Here is a 16663-nt window from a genome sequence, read left to right as displayed (position 1 = left end):
AACCATAGCAAATATGTTTTTAAAAGAACCAAGAAAATGTCAAAATTATTTCAAGAAGGGAAAAAGTAGTCTTGATTTTTTTTTTTTTACCCAGTTTGGATGAATGATAATAAGAACTGAAGTCATTTCTTGAACATGCACAATGCTTATTCTAGGAAAAATCCAAAGTGCTTTGTTTGTATTAACTCCTCCTTGAATAAGGTTTTTTTTTAATTTAATAAGGTTTTATTATTTTAATTTTACAGACAGGGAAAGTGAGTCATGGACCAGCTAAGTATCCTTGCTCTAGGCCATAGATGTGTTGGAGCAAGGATTCACACAGAGATAAAGTCGGCCTCGACTTTGCTCGCTGAAGTATATATTGTCTTTTGAGGTTACAGCAGGTGAACCAGAGAAGCACTGGTTTGGCTGCTGGCAACTAAACATCTCAGATATCTGCTGTGTAATTTTTGGTTTTGGTTTGTTGGGTTTTTTTTTTATTTGTTTGTTTGTTTTCTGTATGTGTTTTTTAAACTCACCATAATAATCCTTGGAATTATTGTTGTTGTATACAGTTCTCAGTAGTACATTTATTTTTTTTTAATGGTACATGTTTTGTTTAAAGGTGAAACCTCATTCAACCATTACAATCTGTTTGTTTGTTTTGGGGAATCACTCATGATGGAAACTCACGGGTCCGAATGGGGTGTCAGGGATTAAACCCAAGTGAACCTTGTACAAAGCAAGTACCCTACCCGCTGAACTCGGGCTCATCATAACTTTTTTTTTTTTTTTTGGCTTTTTGGCAATGCACAGGGGTTACTCCTGGCTCTGCACTCAGGAATTACTCCTGGCAGTGCTCAGGGGACCATATGGGATGCTGGGAATTGAACCCAGGTCAGCAGCATTCAAGGCAAACGCCCTACCCAACATGCTATTGCTCCAGCCCCATCAACATTTTTTTTTTTTACAAAGTTTAAAGGACACGGAGAGCCAGAGGTAGCACAAGGGGTAGTGTGTTTGCCTTCCACACTGTCCACCTGGGTTCAATCCCAGCATCTCATATGGTCCCCTGAGCATCTCCAGGAGTAATTCGTGAGCACAGAGCCAGGAGCAACTCTGAGCATTGCTGGGTGTGACCCAAAAGGGCAAAAAAAAAAACCTTAAAAAATTAATTAAGGAGGAGAATTTATAAAACAAAGTAAAACAACCGGATGTGACTTTATTAGAAGCCAAGCTGTCAGCCTCTCTCCTCTCCCAAGCCTATTTTCTAAAAAACAAAAAGTTGTCTTATGGCTACCATTGGAGAGGATTATAATAATTTCTAGGTTTATTGACTTGATTGTCCATAAAATTTCCTTCCCATAACATGCATAAAATTTTATAACAAAATACCTGTGTGGCCCAAAACATGAAATAAGCCTTTAGCAAAAAACCATTCAAGCCCTGCATGACAAAAGCACAGCACTAGAGCGATTAGGAATGATACTGCATTACAACTTCCAAGTCACTTCTGCTGATCCTGTGCCGTATGAGTGGCAGCTTATTTATTTTTGCTTTTTGGGTCACACCTGGCAATGCACAGGAGTCATTCCTGGCTCATGCACTCAGGAGTTATCCCAGGCAGTGCTCAGAGGACCATATGGGATGCTGGGATTCGAACCCAGGTCGGCCGCGTGCAAGGCAAACACCCTACCCGCTGTGCCCCATGAGTGGCAGTTTCGATGTGCATGGGCATGAGTAGCTATTTAATATTAAATTAAAATGCAATACAGTGCAAAGCTCAGCTCACCGACTGCTCCAGCCCCAGTTCCGGTCTTGGTAGCCACATGTCAGGGGTGCCATCTTTAACCCCCTCACTCACTAAGAATCTGGTTGCGCAGCACCAGCACCGTTCTTGGAAGAGAATGGGGGTACGAGCCCTAGAGGATTTGGAATGGAGTCCTGGTAGGGGCGGATCTTTGCTATGGGAACTGGACAGTTCATGAAACCTGTCTGAACCCATTTCCCACAGACAAATTAGTCCTAATAATACCATCTACCACCTAAGACGATTATGATCAATTAATACATAGCACATGTGACAGTTCTGAAAGTGATAGTGTGGCTGGCTGGCCAGGTGGCTCCTGCATTACAAGACTCCCAGATTCAACGCTTTGTGGGCTGATTCAAAAGTATAGAAACGGCTCCTACTAAGAGTTTTGCCTGAATAGTACCATACAAATCAGACCCACCAGTTCTTCTCTGCAAGATGGTTGGTGTTGTGGGTTTTCCATTTGTGCCCTGCAAAACGCTTTACAGCGCAGCTTGTTTCTCTCATGGAAAACCCTCAAATTGTCCCTCGATAGCAGTCACGCATCGCTCTACTTTCATTCCCCAGTGAGCTGGGCTGTAAAATAAAGACAGCAGAGAAACAGACTTGGGTTTGCCAAAACCATCACCACAAAATGAATGGGATTACGCAGCTGTGTGCTAAAAAAGAAAATCAATTTGAGTTTCCAGTGCAGGGATTAAGCAAAAGATGTTGCCATTTGCTGCCCCCATAAGTGAAGAAAGTAAAATTTAAAAAAATAAAATAATTTTTTTTAAAGCGGGGTTTTCACTAAGGCAAGCGGGTTCTGTATTGTAGTTTAGGGTACTGAATAAGCGGAAGTACTTACTCTCTCTGATCTCTCTCTCCCTCCCTCCCTTTCTCCCTTTCTCCCTCTCTTCCTCTCTCCCTCTCTCCCCCTCCCCCTCCTCCCTCCCTCCCCCCTGCCCCAAGTCACTTTGCAAAACAGCCCTTGGGCCTCTTCACTGAATTCCGTTTCAGAGCTGCTGCAAGTTCAGGGCGGGCTGCCTTGTGTCTCTTTCCACTTAAAACGGACCCCCTACTCCATCCCCATCCCCATCCATCCATAAAGAGGGGTTCAGCTGGGGGTGGGGGGAGGAAAGGCTAAGGGGTGCAGGAAACCGTTCGTCGCGGCCCCCACCCAGCCGTGGCCCTCACCTCCCCGGCTTCTCCCCGGCCCAGGTCTGCACCGCCCGTGGATGCCTGTGACATTATGACCGCAGAGGATTCCACCGCAGCCATGAGCAGCGACTCGCCCGCGGCGGCGGCGGCGGCGGCGGCGGCGGCGGCAGCGGCCAAGGTGCCCGAGGGCGTGGCCGGGGCGCCCAACGAGGCGGCGCTGCTGGCGCTGATGGAGCGCACGGGCTACAGCATGGTGCAGGAGAACGGGCAGCGCAAGTACGGCGGGCCGCCGCCCGGCTGGGAGGGCCCGCACCCGCAGCGCGGCTGCGAGGTCTTCGTGGGCAAGATCCCGCGCGACGTGTACGAGGACGAGCTGGTGCCCGTGTTCGAGGCGGTGGGCCGCATCTACGAGCTGCGCCTCATGATGGACTTCGACGGCAAGAACCGCGGCTACGCCTTCGTCATGTACTGCCACAAGCACGAGGCCAAGCGCGCCGTGCGCGAGCTCAACAACTACGAGATCCGCCCGGGCCGCCTGCTGGGCGTGTGCTGCAGCGTGGACAACTGCCGCCTCTTCATCGGCGGCATCCCCAAGATGAAGAAGCGCGAGGAGATCCTGGAGGAGATCGCCAAGGTCACCGAGGGCGTGCTGGACGTGATCGTGTACGCCAGCGCGGCCGACAAGATGAAGAACCGCGGCTTCGCCTTCGTGGAGTACGAGAGCCACCGCGCCGCGGCCATGGCGCGCCGCAAGCTCATGCCCGGCCGCATCCAGCTCTGGGGCCACCAGATCGCCGTGGACTGGGCCGAGCCCGAGATCGACGTGGACGAGCACGTCATGGAGACCGTCAAGATCCTCTACGTGCGCAACCTCATGATCGAGACCACCGAGGACACCATCAAGAAGAGCTTCGGCCAGTTCAACCCGGGCTGCGTGGAGCGCGTCAAGAAGATCCGCGACTACGCCTTCGTGCACTTCGCCAGCCGCGAGGACGCCGTGCACGCCATGAACAGCCTCAACGGCACCGAGCTCGAGGGCTCGTGCCTCGAGGTCACGCTGGCCAAGCCCGTGGACAAGGAGCAGTACTCGCGCTACCAGAAGGCGGCCAAGGGCGGCGGCGGCGGCGGCGTGGCCGAGGCGGCGGCCGTGCCGCACCCGGGCTACGTCTACTCCTGCGACCCCTACACGCTGGCCTACTACGGCTACCCCTACAACGCGCTCATCGGGCCCAACCGGGACTACTTCGTGAAAGGTTAGTGGGGGCCGTTCTGTCCCCGTCCCCGGGGGCACCCCGAGAGACTGGAGCAAGGGTAGGGGGGGCTGGGGAGGGTCCTCGCTATGGGCTGGTTGGGTTCTGCGCGCTGCTCTTTGCTGGACCCTGGAGGTGGAGGTCGTCCCTCCCTCTCTCCCCCTTCCCCCACCGCTGACGAAGGACAGTGGCAGTAGGTTCTAGGGCCTTCGTAGGTGTCAGAGGAGAGTGTGCACGATTTGAGGGCCAGTTTCCCGCTCTCAGGGGTCTTAGGTTAATATCTGCGATGAGTACAGCAAGCAGGGCATTTGCCTTGCACGTGGCCGACTGAGGTTCCGTTCCCAGCACCCCAGGTGCTACCAAGAGCCTGCCAGAGGTGGTCCCTGAATTCACAACAAGGAGTAAGCACTGAGCACCGCTAGATGGGGACCCAAGGCAGAAACGAAAGGGACCTATGTGGGCCTGGGGAGAGTGCAGCCCAGTGAAGTCCTTGCACATGTTAGACCTGGGCTTGATCCCCAGCCCTGCGTTTGGGGCCTGCCTCATCCCAGCCTCACTTGGGAGTGGTGCCTGAATGCAGAGCCCGAACATCGAGTGTAGCCAAAACAGAAACAAGTTGTAAGTCTGCCCATAAAAAAATAAAGTCTGCTTATGTTGGGGAAGATGGGGAAGGGTAGAAAGAATCTAAAATAAAATAGGGTCTTGGGGGCCGGAGCGATAGCACAGCGGGTGGGGCGTTTGCCTTGCACGCGGCCGACCCGGGTTCGATCCCCAGCATCCCATATGGTCCCCTGAGCATCTCTGGGTGTACCCAAAAAGCAATAAATAAATAGATAGATAGATAGATAGATAGATAGATAGATAGATAGATAGATAGATAGATAGATAGATAAAATAGGGTCTGGGTGTAAAGTTAGCCGGCACTGCCCTGGGAAATAATGGGCAGGAGCCGCCTTTCCATGAAGTGACTTAACTTTCCTGGGGCCCCTGAAGCTCCCTGTGGCCCATTTTCTCCCACATGAGAAGAGGAAGGTGAATCTAGGGGGGCCCCTTTCCAGGCCTGCTTTCTTGATAGACCGAGTTGTGACGCTCGGCTCTTCCCCTGCGTCTTCATCTGTTACTCGAAGCAGACACCCTGGGATGGGCATCCAGTCAGGGCAGGACGTTGGAAGCACGTTAGCAGCTTGTGGGTGGGAGAGCCGCCTAGTCTCAGCAAGCGAGCGAGAGCGCAGGCCCCTAAATGCTCAGTGTCAGAGTCAAGGTCACCCCAGGAACCATCGCAGGGGCTCGGTGGCTCACTGTGTTTTGTGTTGTTATTATAAGCAGGCAGCATACGAGGCCGGGGTCGAGGTGCAGCTGGCAACAGAGCCCCAGGGCCCAGGGGCTCCTACCTGGGGGGATACTCTGCTGGCCGAGGCATATACAGCCGATATCACGAAGGGAAAGGAAAGCAGCAGGAGAAGGGATATGAGCTCGTCCCAAACCTGGAGATCTCCGCAGTCAACCCCGTGGCCATCCAGCCTGGGACAGGTCAGTATGAACCAGGATGAGACGCGTCCATTCAGCCTCTGCCCGATCCTGCGTTTGGAGTCACTCCACTTCCTGTCTTGGGTCTTTGGTCTGCGCTGGGCAAACCCTGGGGCTTTCCTGCGCTCAGCACTGAGCAGGTTTGAGCGCCACGTTCCCACGCAGATTGTTTTCCTCGTGTGTCTCCAGTGCCGAGGCTCCACTCCGGACTCTGCAGTGGAGCGTGTGGGGCACATTGGGCTCTTCTGTGTCTTCTGCCAGCTCTGAAATGTCTTTCCCTTTCTGGGGCTTCTGTGGGCCCAGAGTATGGCACTGAATGTGCGTCACTGAGGGTGGGTGGGCAGGGGGCCTGAAAATTCCCTCTTGGGTTGCAGACAGCACTGTTCAAGCCTCATCCTCGTCTTCAAAAGCCAATAGCACCCAGGAACCAGCCTGCGGTGAAAGTTTTTACAGCTGTTTTTTTCCCTGGATTCTAATTTCCAGTACTCACATTTCCTCCTGCTGCTGGCTCGGAGAACTGGGAGGGAGGTGGAGGTAGGGGGAGGGGAGGAGGGAAGTCTCCAGTAATTCAAGCCAAGAACCTTGAACTTTGCTTTCACCCCTAGGCCCCACAAACCAGTTTGCCAACGTTTATTAGTGCCATCGGCCACCTAATGTGAGGCAGGGCTTTCTGATCCTAATCTGTAAGGAACTTGCTGGAACTCTTTGTTTCACTCCTTTGTAGAGCACAAAGTCCCCAATTAGCACACACCAGGCAAACCACACACTGTGGAAAGGAGAGGAAGAGGAGGACAGGCTCCCCAGGCTTCCTGGTTCACAGGGGGGAATCGCAGGGCTCAGTGACACTGCCCTGTCCTACTGTGCCCAGCTTTCTTCTAGTCGGAAACAGTGTACTCCTTACCCTGTTGCTCAGACCGGGGCAAGAAATCGATGCATTGATCTCATTGGCGTCGATCACTTAGGGTTGATTGCGTTTTATTTTCCTTCTGAATTTATTGGGGGGCCTCCCAAGAGGGACTTGGGAGGCCTGGGGGACCCTCATTCTTGGCCAGCTGAGCTGGTGGTTGAATGCAAGAGGCCCAAGGCTGCTGTTTGGGTCCTGCAGTGCCATAGACTACTCGATGGTGCCGGGGGGCCTTCGGCTGCAGCTGGCGATGCTAGGCATTCGCCCCTGGACTGTTCCTGGCCCCGGGCCATTCAGTTTGAAAAGCTATTTTCTTTCGGCTGAGGAGGTGGCTCAGTGGTAAAGCACTTGCTTTGCATTGTGCGAGACCCCAGGTTCAATTCCTGGCAACACAAAGCAAAGAGAACAAATTTCTTTTGATGCAATTTTGTGATTTTTTTTTTTCTTTTAATGAGGGTTCAATCCCCGGCTCTCCATAGGTCCTCTGAGCCTGCCAGGAGTGATCCCTGAGCACAGCCAGGTGTCGCCCCAAACAAAACAAAAGTTGTTTCTGAAGAAAGTTCTGCCATTTGTTTAGATAAGTAATTTCTTTTTTTTTTTTTCCTTTTTGGGTCATACCCGGCGATGCTCAGGGCTGACTCCTGGCTCTGTACTCAGGAATCACTCTGGCGGTGCTCAGGGGACCATATGGGATGCTGGGAATCCAGCCCGGGTCAGCCGCATGCAAGGCAAACATCCTACCCGCTATGCTATCACTCCAGCCCCTAGTTAAGTAATTTCTTCGACTGGGTCTTCCTATGAGTGCCCTTGATGCACTCAGCAGTATAAAACAGAGTATTTCTGTGTGATTGCATCAGACAGAGCCAGAATGTAGGGCTTGTTCTCCTCGACTCTTGGGGAGAAGAGTCCCATTGACAAGCTGCAGTAACTCAAGATTGAACTACAAGAGCCAGAGAGATTGTACCCCAGGTTGGGTATTTGCCTTGCACATGGCCGACCCACGTTTGATTCTCAGCATCCCATATGGTCCACCGGGCACCCCAGTACACACACACACATTGAGTGTCGGCCCCACGCAGGGTCCTTGCACAGCTTTTCTCTGAGCCCCCATTCCCTGCTCCTTTTCTGATTCATCTCCAAGTCGAAAACTTTCACTTTAGAGAACGGGTGAAACATCCAGGTGAAACATCTGTGGTGAAACATCCAGGCATGAGAGTGTCTGGTGGGAAAGGGAGGGCAAACAGTGGGTTGATCTTCAGTGCATTTTATTGATTGGTGGGTCCAGGATCCACCTTGGGGGGCCCCAGCTAAAAACCTGTGGAGGGGGCTTATGGGGAAAAAGGTTGAGAACCCCTGGATTACCAACAGGGGTTCTCTTTGGACCTTCCAGCCAGCCAGCTTCCACTCAAGTAGTACCAAGTGAGAGAAAGGCCTTAAAAGAGAGTCTTTTTGTGTCTGTACTTCTTATTTCTATTTACCCGTTAGCACACACGTCCGCACCCCCCTCTCCTCAAAGCTGCTGTATTTCCCCATCCTGGTCACACACAGGCCTTCTGTCACTGCGTGTGAATCTCGATTCCCTCTAGGAGCAGAGATCAGGGAATCTTCCATTTCCAGCCTGTTTTTCCTGGGGTCAGCAAGGATCATCCCCCGAAGCACAGACGGGGCGTGGGGGAGGAGATGTACACAGGACTGAGCTCTCTGACGAAGCCCTCAGCAGCCATTGCTGCTGAAAAAAATGGGTGCCCACCTGCAGGAGAGCGGGGCTGGGGGTGTGGCGGGAAGGGCGGGCTGACTCTTTCTGAGCCTGCCTCCCGGTGCCGGCACACCGTGCTTGCTGGAAGACGCCGCAGAGGGTTTCTCAGTGGAAGGAGCAGGAAGCGTGGACGTGGGGACCCTAACTTGGCGTCCAGCGGGAGGCCCAGTGGCCTGTGTGGAGATTGCGGCTCACCCCTGGGCTCTGTTGGCAGGACCAGGCCTGTGGCTTGTGTCACTCGTTTTCCTTTTGAAACCAAAGGCGTGACCGGCTCTCTCGTCTCTTGCAGTGGCCATCCCTGCCATCGGGGCTCAGTATTCCATGTTCCAGGCCGCGCCTGCTCCTAAAATGCTCGAAGATGGCAAAATCCATACCATGGAACACATGATCAGCCCCATCGCGGTGCAGCCCGACCCGGCCAGTGCGGCTGCCGCCGCCGCTGCCGCTGCCGCCACAGCGGCCATCATCCCGGCCGTGTCCACGCCGCCACCATTCCAGGTGGGAGGAGGGTTTGTGCTGCCGTGGGGTGTGAGTGTCCGTGCACGTTTGTTGCCATGCATGTGTGTCAGTGTGCATATGTGTCTGTGTACGTGTCTGTGCACGTGAGTCATGTGAGTGTGCATATGTGTGCCTGTGATGCAAATGTGTATATATGCATCTTTGTCCAGGCATGTTTGAGTGTACATGTGTGTGTTCTGTGCATGTGTGTGTGTCCATGTGTGTGTTCTGTGCATGTGTGTGTCCATGTGCGTGTACGTAGTGTCTATGTGTCAGTGTACATGTGTGTGTGTGTGTGTGTGTGTGTGTGGTGTGTGCAGTGTCTCTGGCAGATTCACTCGAATCAGGAGAGCTTCCTGTGTGCTCACTCTCCAGTAGAGCCATGTCATGACAAATGATGGAAATTTTTAAAAATATAATTTATGATAGGACAGAGATTTTAAGTAGTAATTCTGCTGCCATATTAATTACTCCTATTAATCACCATTCAAGACCAATGGCAGGAGGCCAAAACAGCCCATGCCCTTTCTCACAGTGTCGGCAACTCAGGCATGATTTTTTTTTCCCTTTCTTTTTTTGTTTTTCCAGGGTGGGGGGCATGGGTGAGATTTATTTACGACACTGGAGCATTTTTAACTCTGGCTGTTACAGTTAAGGAGCTGAGCTCTGGTCCAGTGAGGCCATTCACATTCCACATCCCACATCCAGCACTGGAGGTTTTGCTCCAGTCCCCACACCTGCTCTCTGCATATGCATCTGCAGGGATGGAAAATGGAAGCTTGGGACGCCTGGGAGCTGTTCTTGCTGGGGGGGGGGGGCTGCTCTGATCTCTCCCAGTGCAGCCCCCCCTCCTTTGCTCATCGTGTATCTTTCTCTGGAGTGTTTTGAGGCTCTTTTCTCTTTTTCTTTGTTGCTGTTGTTGTTGGATGAGTGCACACCAGCGGTGAGCCAGGGCTTACTCCTGGCTCTGTGCTCATAAGTCACTCCTGGCGGTGTTCAGGTGACCAGGGGTTGAATTCAGTGCCAGGGATCAAGCCAGCTTGCCACATACCTAGGCCAACTCCCTACCCACTGTTCTCTCTCTCTCTCTCTCTCTCTCTCTCTCTCTCTCTCTCTCTCTCTCCCCACCTCCACCCCCACCCCTTGATCACCAGTCTTGACTTTGTTATTCAGAAAGTTACTTACAAGTAAAAGTTTTTTTTTTTCCTTCGTTAATATGTTATCAAGTGTTCTTTAGTTCAGGATTTTCTAAAACCAAGAAAGGAGGAGGTCATTTGTGACTCTCAGCTGGGGAGTCATATCCTGACAGTCAGGATCGTTACTACTTTGGACTGACTAGGAAGGCCTGAAGGTCATCTGCCAGCCTCACTAGCAGAATTCTGGGAACAAACCTCATGGACTTCTGGGGCCACGGAGATTGTCTCGCAGGCAGGGCACTCGCCTTGCATGCAGCTAGTTTGATTCATGGCACCCCACGTGGTACCCCAAGCCCTGACAGGAGTGACCCCTGAGCACAGAGCCAGGAGTAAGCCCTGAACACACCAAGGTGAGGTCCCACATCCCTACCCCCCCCCATAAAGACACTCATGGACTTCTGTTTCTAGCACATAGTGTTACATATGGCCCGGCCCCAATTCCAGGCCTCAGAACCGAGTTCTGGATCACAGAAGCTTCTGCCTTCAGTCAGTGGGCACTGGCTGTTGGCCTCGGGGTCCTATTCAGTCTTTTTGTGGGAATTTGCTCTACAGTCGATTCCTCTATAGACGTTTTGTTTTGTTTTGTTTTTGTTTTGCTTTTTGGGTCACACCCAGCGATGCTCAGGGGTTACTCCTGGCTTTGCACTCAAGAATTACTCCTGGCAGTGCTTGGGGGACCATATGGGATGCCGGGGATTGAACCCGGGTCGGCCTCGTGCAAGGCAAATGCCCTACCCACTGTGCTATCGCTCGGCCCCCCTCTGTAGAGGTTTTGCTCCTTCGCTATCTCCTGCAGAATGGCTTATTTTTAGCCTGGATGGACATTGCTGTTTCTGTACTGCTCATGGTCTTGGTGCTTTTCCCCCAGATCTAGGACTATGCCTTGCCTGCATTTTCTGTTGTATTTCGGTCTCTCTCTCCTGATATATTCTCTGTCAAGTTGCAGCAGAGAAAGCAGCGCTGTAAGCACCCCTGATGGGTGGAGAACACCGTTCTCCATGAAGCTGCTGGGAATGGACCTCCCACAATTTTCTAGTAGGACACCTTGGCTCTTCCTCCCCCCTGGGGCTTTTTTAATTTGGTGCTAGTGGCGGGGGGGGGGGGGGGCGTGTTTCGGGTTTTGGAGTCACACACCCAGCATTGTGCAGGGGACCATGTAGGGTGTCAGGGATCAAACCACTTTTAGCTGCATGCGAGACAAGTGCCCTACCCACTGTACTATCTATCTGGCCCTTCTCCTGTATTTTTTGTGTGAAATATTTTGTACAAAAGCCAGGGGATGGTATGGGGTCAAGGCACGTACCTTATATGCACAAGGTCCCAAGTTTCATCCCCTCTGCTGCTTCTCTCACAGAAAGGCTGCTGAGGCCTTATGGCCCTAGCACCTCTGGACCTGAGCATTTGGCCTGGTTGTCAGAGTATCACTGGAAGTAGTTCCTGGTTTCCTGAGCATTGCTTAGGAGCTACCCCACTCACTCCAAGAAATTTCATGTGGCTTTACAAGTAATACAAATAAAATGTCCTTGTTGGTATTGACTTAAGAGTCCCTTGCTTAGACTGGCTTCTTGGAATTCTCTCTTCCTAACAAATCTGTGAGGTTGGAAGTTCTTGGAGTAATCATTTCCCTTTGAGATCCCAAGGTAAACACCCCTATTTGCAGGCATTAGAAATGAATGATAATGAATTTCTTTATCAGAAATTTCAGAAATGCTTGTGTAAATTTAATTTCTTGTAACTTGAGCTGTTAACTTTGAAGACGCACAGGGATATCAGCTACACAGCAAGTACTTTGGGAACTAATGCAATTGAGGCTCTTCCTTGTTCCAGAAACTTGATAGATGTTTCACTTTCAGGGAGGAGGGGGTGTAGAGCAGGCACCCACAGTAAGGCAGCTGTCATGTGGGTGTTTTTCCCCCACTTCCTCCTGTAAAAACCCCTCCTCAGCCTTCAAATCCCAGCCTAATTGTCACCACTTTGGAGATACTTTCTCCTGCTGCCCAAATCATCGAACCTCCTAGAACAATTTGTCTTTAATCTTGTCATAGGACCAGTATGCGGGACATGAGGTGCTGGTCCACAGGGGGAGAAAGGCTGGAGAATGCGACCCTAGAGCATTCAAACATCTGGTCTTCTCCCTCGCACCATTAGAATCTGAATGTGCCTTGAGGACACAACCCCACCTTTCCACGCCACCTAGACTGGAGTCACACCTGGCTAGAGTGACAGTTACTGGTTTATCGTGATGCCTTCCTGGCCCGAAAGCTTATTTTTACCTCTCCCAACTCCACCCTTTGGAAGTCAGGTAGATGAATGGATGCATACATGAAAAAACATCCATGGTGGATGGATAGATGGAAGGATAAGTGGATGGATGGATGGATGGATGGATGGATGGATGGATGGATGGATGGATGGATGGATGGATGGATGGATGAGTGGTTAGGCAGATGGATGGATGAACAAGCAGGTGGTTGAGTGGGTGGGTGTGCGGATGGATGGCAGGTGCATGCATGAATGGTGGGTAGATGATTGATAGGTGGATGGGCCAGTGGTGGGTGGACAGATAGGGCAGACACTCCGTTAGTAAGGATCTCTTCTTCTCTCTCCCCAGGGCCGCCCAATAACTCCAGTGTACACGGTGGCTCCAAATGTTCAGAGAATTCCCACTGCTGGGCTCTATGGAGCCAGCTATGTCCCCTTCGCTGCTCCGGCCACAGCCACAATTGCCACACTACAGAAGAACGCGGCCGCCGCAGCTGTCTACGGCGGCTACCCAGGCTACATACCTCAGGCCTTCCCCGCTGCTGCTATTCAGGTGCCCATCCACGATGTCTACCAGACATACTGAGCCTGCCCACGAGCGCGGAGCCCACGCCCGGGCTCCCCCTGAAGGAACCCCTTTCCTATTTATGAAGAAAGCACATGTTGGATTAGCACCCAGACGAAGCCTGAAAGTGAAGAATGTTATTCTATATCATACTGAAATCTTTTATACTCATGAAGTTTTCACTAGTTTGGGTTTTATTTTTTTTCCTTTTTTTTTTTTTAAGACTTATTTTCAACTTAGCAGGCCTGCGTGTGTCCATTTCCAAGAGACTGGCAGCAGGCTCGTGCCTTAATACCATCTCTTAAAAGATTTGTATGCCGTCGTACATTTGTATAGAGGTTTTTTTTGTTTTTGTATTTTTAAGGATATATTTTCAGTATGAAGGTTATTTTCTTAATGTCTGCACTCCAGAGATTTCTATTTTGTAGTACCTGCAATAATATATCAACTCTAGGTTTTAAAAATAGGCACCCTCAAGCCACTAAAGGGTCTTATTTTGAGAAATATATTCACTATTTAAAGATACGAAACAATAGTGCTTTAAAATACTACAAGAAACAATTATTTTAAAAGTTATACTGGAAAGTGCAATTTTGAAATGAGTCAGACCTCTATTCCTGCTGGCACTAAGGGTTGACGGTGTTACCACGTGTTATCCGCGATGGTTCTGTTTTCTAAGAGCAACTCAGCACTCCGTCTCTGTCCTTAAGCCAGCGTTGAAGAGACTTGTCACGCTTCTGAGTCCAAACACTGGAACGTTCTCCCTCCTGTCGCCGTGATCCTGGGCCCCTCAAGCTTTAGCATCTTGTGCCTTTGCTCATCATCACCGTCCCTCCCAGCCCCCACCCCTCCCCCGCCCAGTTTAGTTGGGCATTTGTAGACTTCCCCGGGTAGAGAAAATGTGGGTTACTTTCATACTTCTTGGGATTTGTTGTTGTTGCTGTGGTCCTTGTGGAGTTGTTTTTTTTTTTTTTTCTGTTGTTTGTTTGGGTCGGGGAGGTCTTGGTAATAGCGGAGTATGTATAAGCACAAAATTTGAATAGTTTGCAGAAGACATCCTTGCATAGCTGTTTAATTGTTCAGAGTATCAAAGTCCTTTTCAGTCCATTTCTAATGCTTTTATTTTGTTCACTTTTTCTTTTTTGAAGTCTGAGTTTTGTAGAGACAGAGAATGTTATTTTAGAGGACCCCTGCCCCCCCCACCTCCCAAGAACTCTTTGTTGCAGAAAGTTATACTTCTGGTTGCCTTATCTTGTCTGGCCATCAAGGGTGTTGGAAATATGATTGAACAGGGCGTGGCTACTTGGCTGTAGGTGGCCCTGTGCTCAGGTGAACCACTGGGTCCTGTGCATCCAGGCAGAGTTTGTAAATATCTCCTAATTCTCCCCTGTAGTTGTTTTGTTGTTATTGTTGTTGTTGTGGTTCATACTCCATAGTGTAGTGCAAAATGAAAGCATTTTATTTTATTTCAATGTTATTAAGAAGGCTGGTTGTATTGGGGGAGCAAATGTTTTCGGGGGATTTTTTTTTTTTTTTGCAGTGTTTTGTGCCTATTTTAAAGGCTTTTGTTTAGCAGAGTGAATGTAAAATACAGCAAAATGTTAAGTGTTGTCATCTACTTTATGAAACATCAACTTGGAACTTTTTTTTTTTTTTTGGTTTTGGGTTTTTTTTGTTTGTGTTTTTAAGGTCCTGTGAGGTGTGCAAAGGTTGTGTTATTGTATCATAAGAGAGATCTATCAAAATTATTCCACCTACTGAGTTTTGGGTTAATGGGTTAATGGTGGAATTCTTCTGGAGTAAATAATAGGACCATGCCATTCACAGATATTTCAGTTTTGTTTTAAATTTTAAATTAAGAGATTTTTCCCTAAGGGCCTTTCTTCTCTCCCTTCCTCCTCCCCCCTTTATGGGTGAGATGATATTTTATATATAAGCAATATTTATTTAACTATTCTATAAAATTATTGAGTGCCCGCAAGGCCTTTAAACATTCCTAACATTCCTTTTCATCATTCTTATGTGACATCAAGTGATTGTGCAGTATCTCTGTGATATCCCCTGCAGCCACAGCTTGGCTCGAGTCCTTGGGAACGAGTCAGCCCACCAGACACAGTTTAGAGCCATCCTTGTGCCTTGACCTTGTGTGAAAGCAATTCAACGCCCTCTCTCCCACGTAGGGTTGGTGCAGAGGTTCTCTGGAGGACACTGGGCCAGGGGTCTTACTGTATTTTACATGTGCCTATAAATTATTTGCCAAAAGAGAAAAAATAAAGTAAATGGGGGGGAGGGAGGGAATGATGAATGATAACTTATCCTGGCAACTACCAAACTACCTTAAAAGCAAATGTTGGTGGCATGACCAGGATAAGTATCAGTAAGTCTCCTTTCCACAGCCTTTCTTTTCTTATTGTTTTAAAACCATTTCACATACACTACTGAGTGAGGTAAGTTTATAACTTGAAATGTGAACTTGTCTTTTTTTTTTTTTTTTTAGGGTTAAGAACAAACGATATAAATGTTTTAAAAAAAAAGTTTTAGAATTCTCTGTTTTCAGACATGCTGGTAGTTTAGTTATCTTTAGTGGCTGGTATTGAAAAGCTTTTAAATTTATTTAGCTCTTGCTCCACTTACAATACATTCGTGGGATGTATGTGGTAAATAAAGCTTTCTTTAAAAAGCAGTTGCAAGGCCTTATTTTAAATTGTGTTTGTGTATGCTGGTTTTCTTCCTTTCTCTTTTTTCCTATGGGGGGGGGGGGTGGCAGCGATGCTTTGGCGGATTATACCCAGCAGTGCTGAGAGCTTACTCTTAGCTCTGTGCTCACTCCTGGCAGGGTCCAGAGGACCATTTTGCAGTGCTAGAAATCAAACTCGGGTTGACCCCCTGCCAGATAAGTTCTGCCCTTTATTCGGTATCTCTGACCCCTTTAGAAGTACCATGGGGGTGGGGGTGCTGCTTAAGTAAAGATTGGGAACTACCAATGGAATTAAACAAACTTAGGCTTCGGAGGTTGGAGACCCCAGTCCCCTCAAATCTCACGTAGAGATTAGGATGTGCAGGGCCTGTGTCACTGCTCCCAGCACTGTTTCACTCGGGAGCCCAGCGGCTTGATGCCTGGGGGCCCTGGGTAGGCACCTGAGTTGCTGTGAGTCTTCCTCCTTGGACATGGGCCAAAGGTCACCAGAGATCAAGGTCATTTGGTTTCTCTCTTTCAGAGTGCACAAGTTTCACCAAATGCTTCCTTCCCTGCTAGAGACTCGCTCACTTCAGACAGGGCCCATCAGAGGAGTCAAGGGACAGTGCTAGGCTGTCTCTGTCATTGCTTCTAAAATCTAAGAATTGTGTTTTCTGGTTTTTGAGCAACCTATGTTGTGGCCTCCCGACCCATATTCCTTAGAATTCTCACTTCCTGCTTCCTGTTAAAAGGAGAGGGACCTTTTCATTTTTCCAACTTTTTATTGAGATCCCGTGGTTTATAATAGCACCAATAATGGTTTCTCAGACACATAATTCCAACACCATACCCATTACCCCCTCCCCCGAGACCCCAGCTCCCCCCCGACCCCCCACCCCACCACTTCTTCCCAGGCAGGAGAAGCCAGGAAACTTCCCAAGATGACAGTGTTTACCAGCACAAGATCTGCTGATTTCTTTGCGTTCTGGGAGAATGGCTTAGACACCCTTCAAAGCCGCGGAATCTGGGGTTGATTGATTTTGTTCGAAACTGGATCATAAAGAAATGCGTATTAGACTCCTGCTGGTCACTGGCC

The 16663-nt window shown here is 49.6% G+C and overlaps 1 protein-coding gene across 1 annotated transcript in view; it reads left to right on the top strand.

The window, feature by feature from the left end:
• The window catches only part of RBM47 (RNA binding motif protein 47), a 169618-nt gene extending 154474 nt beyond the window's left edge, over positions 1-15144 (top strand). Inside the window, exons 5-8 of the mRNA XM_055139465.1 lie at positions 2993-4185; positions 5509-5712; positions 8659-8867; positions 12675-15144. Of these exons, the coding sequence (XP_054995440.1) occupies positions 3024-4185; positions 5509-5712; positions 8659-8867; positions 12675-12911 (1812 nt within the window). The 5' untranslated portion in view covers positions 2993-3023 and the 3' untranslated portion in view covers positions 12912-15144. The remainder of the gene's footprint in view (positions 1-2992; positions 4186-5508; positions 5713-8658; positions 8868-12674) is intronic.
• Positions 15145-16663: the final 1519 nt, after the last annotated feature.

The sequence above is a fragment of the Sorex araneus genome, chromosome 5 (assembly GCF_027595985.1).
Source record: "Sorex araneus isolate mSorAra2 chromosome 5, mSorAra2.pri, whole genome shotgun sequence".
Taxonomy (NCBI): Eukaryota; Metazoa; Chordata; class Mammalia; order Eulipotyphla; family Soricidae; genus Sorex; species Sorex araneus.
Note: the sequence above shows the minus strand (reverse complement) of the source record. Positions and strands in the feature narration are given on the sequence as shown.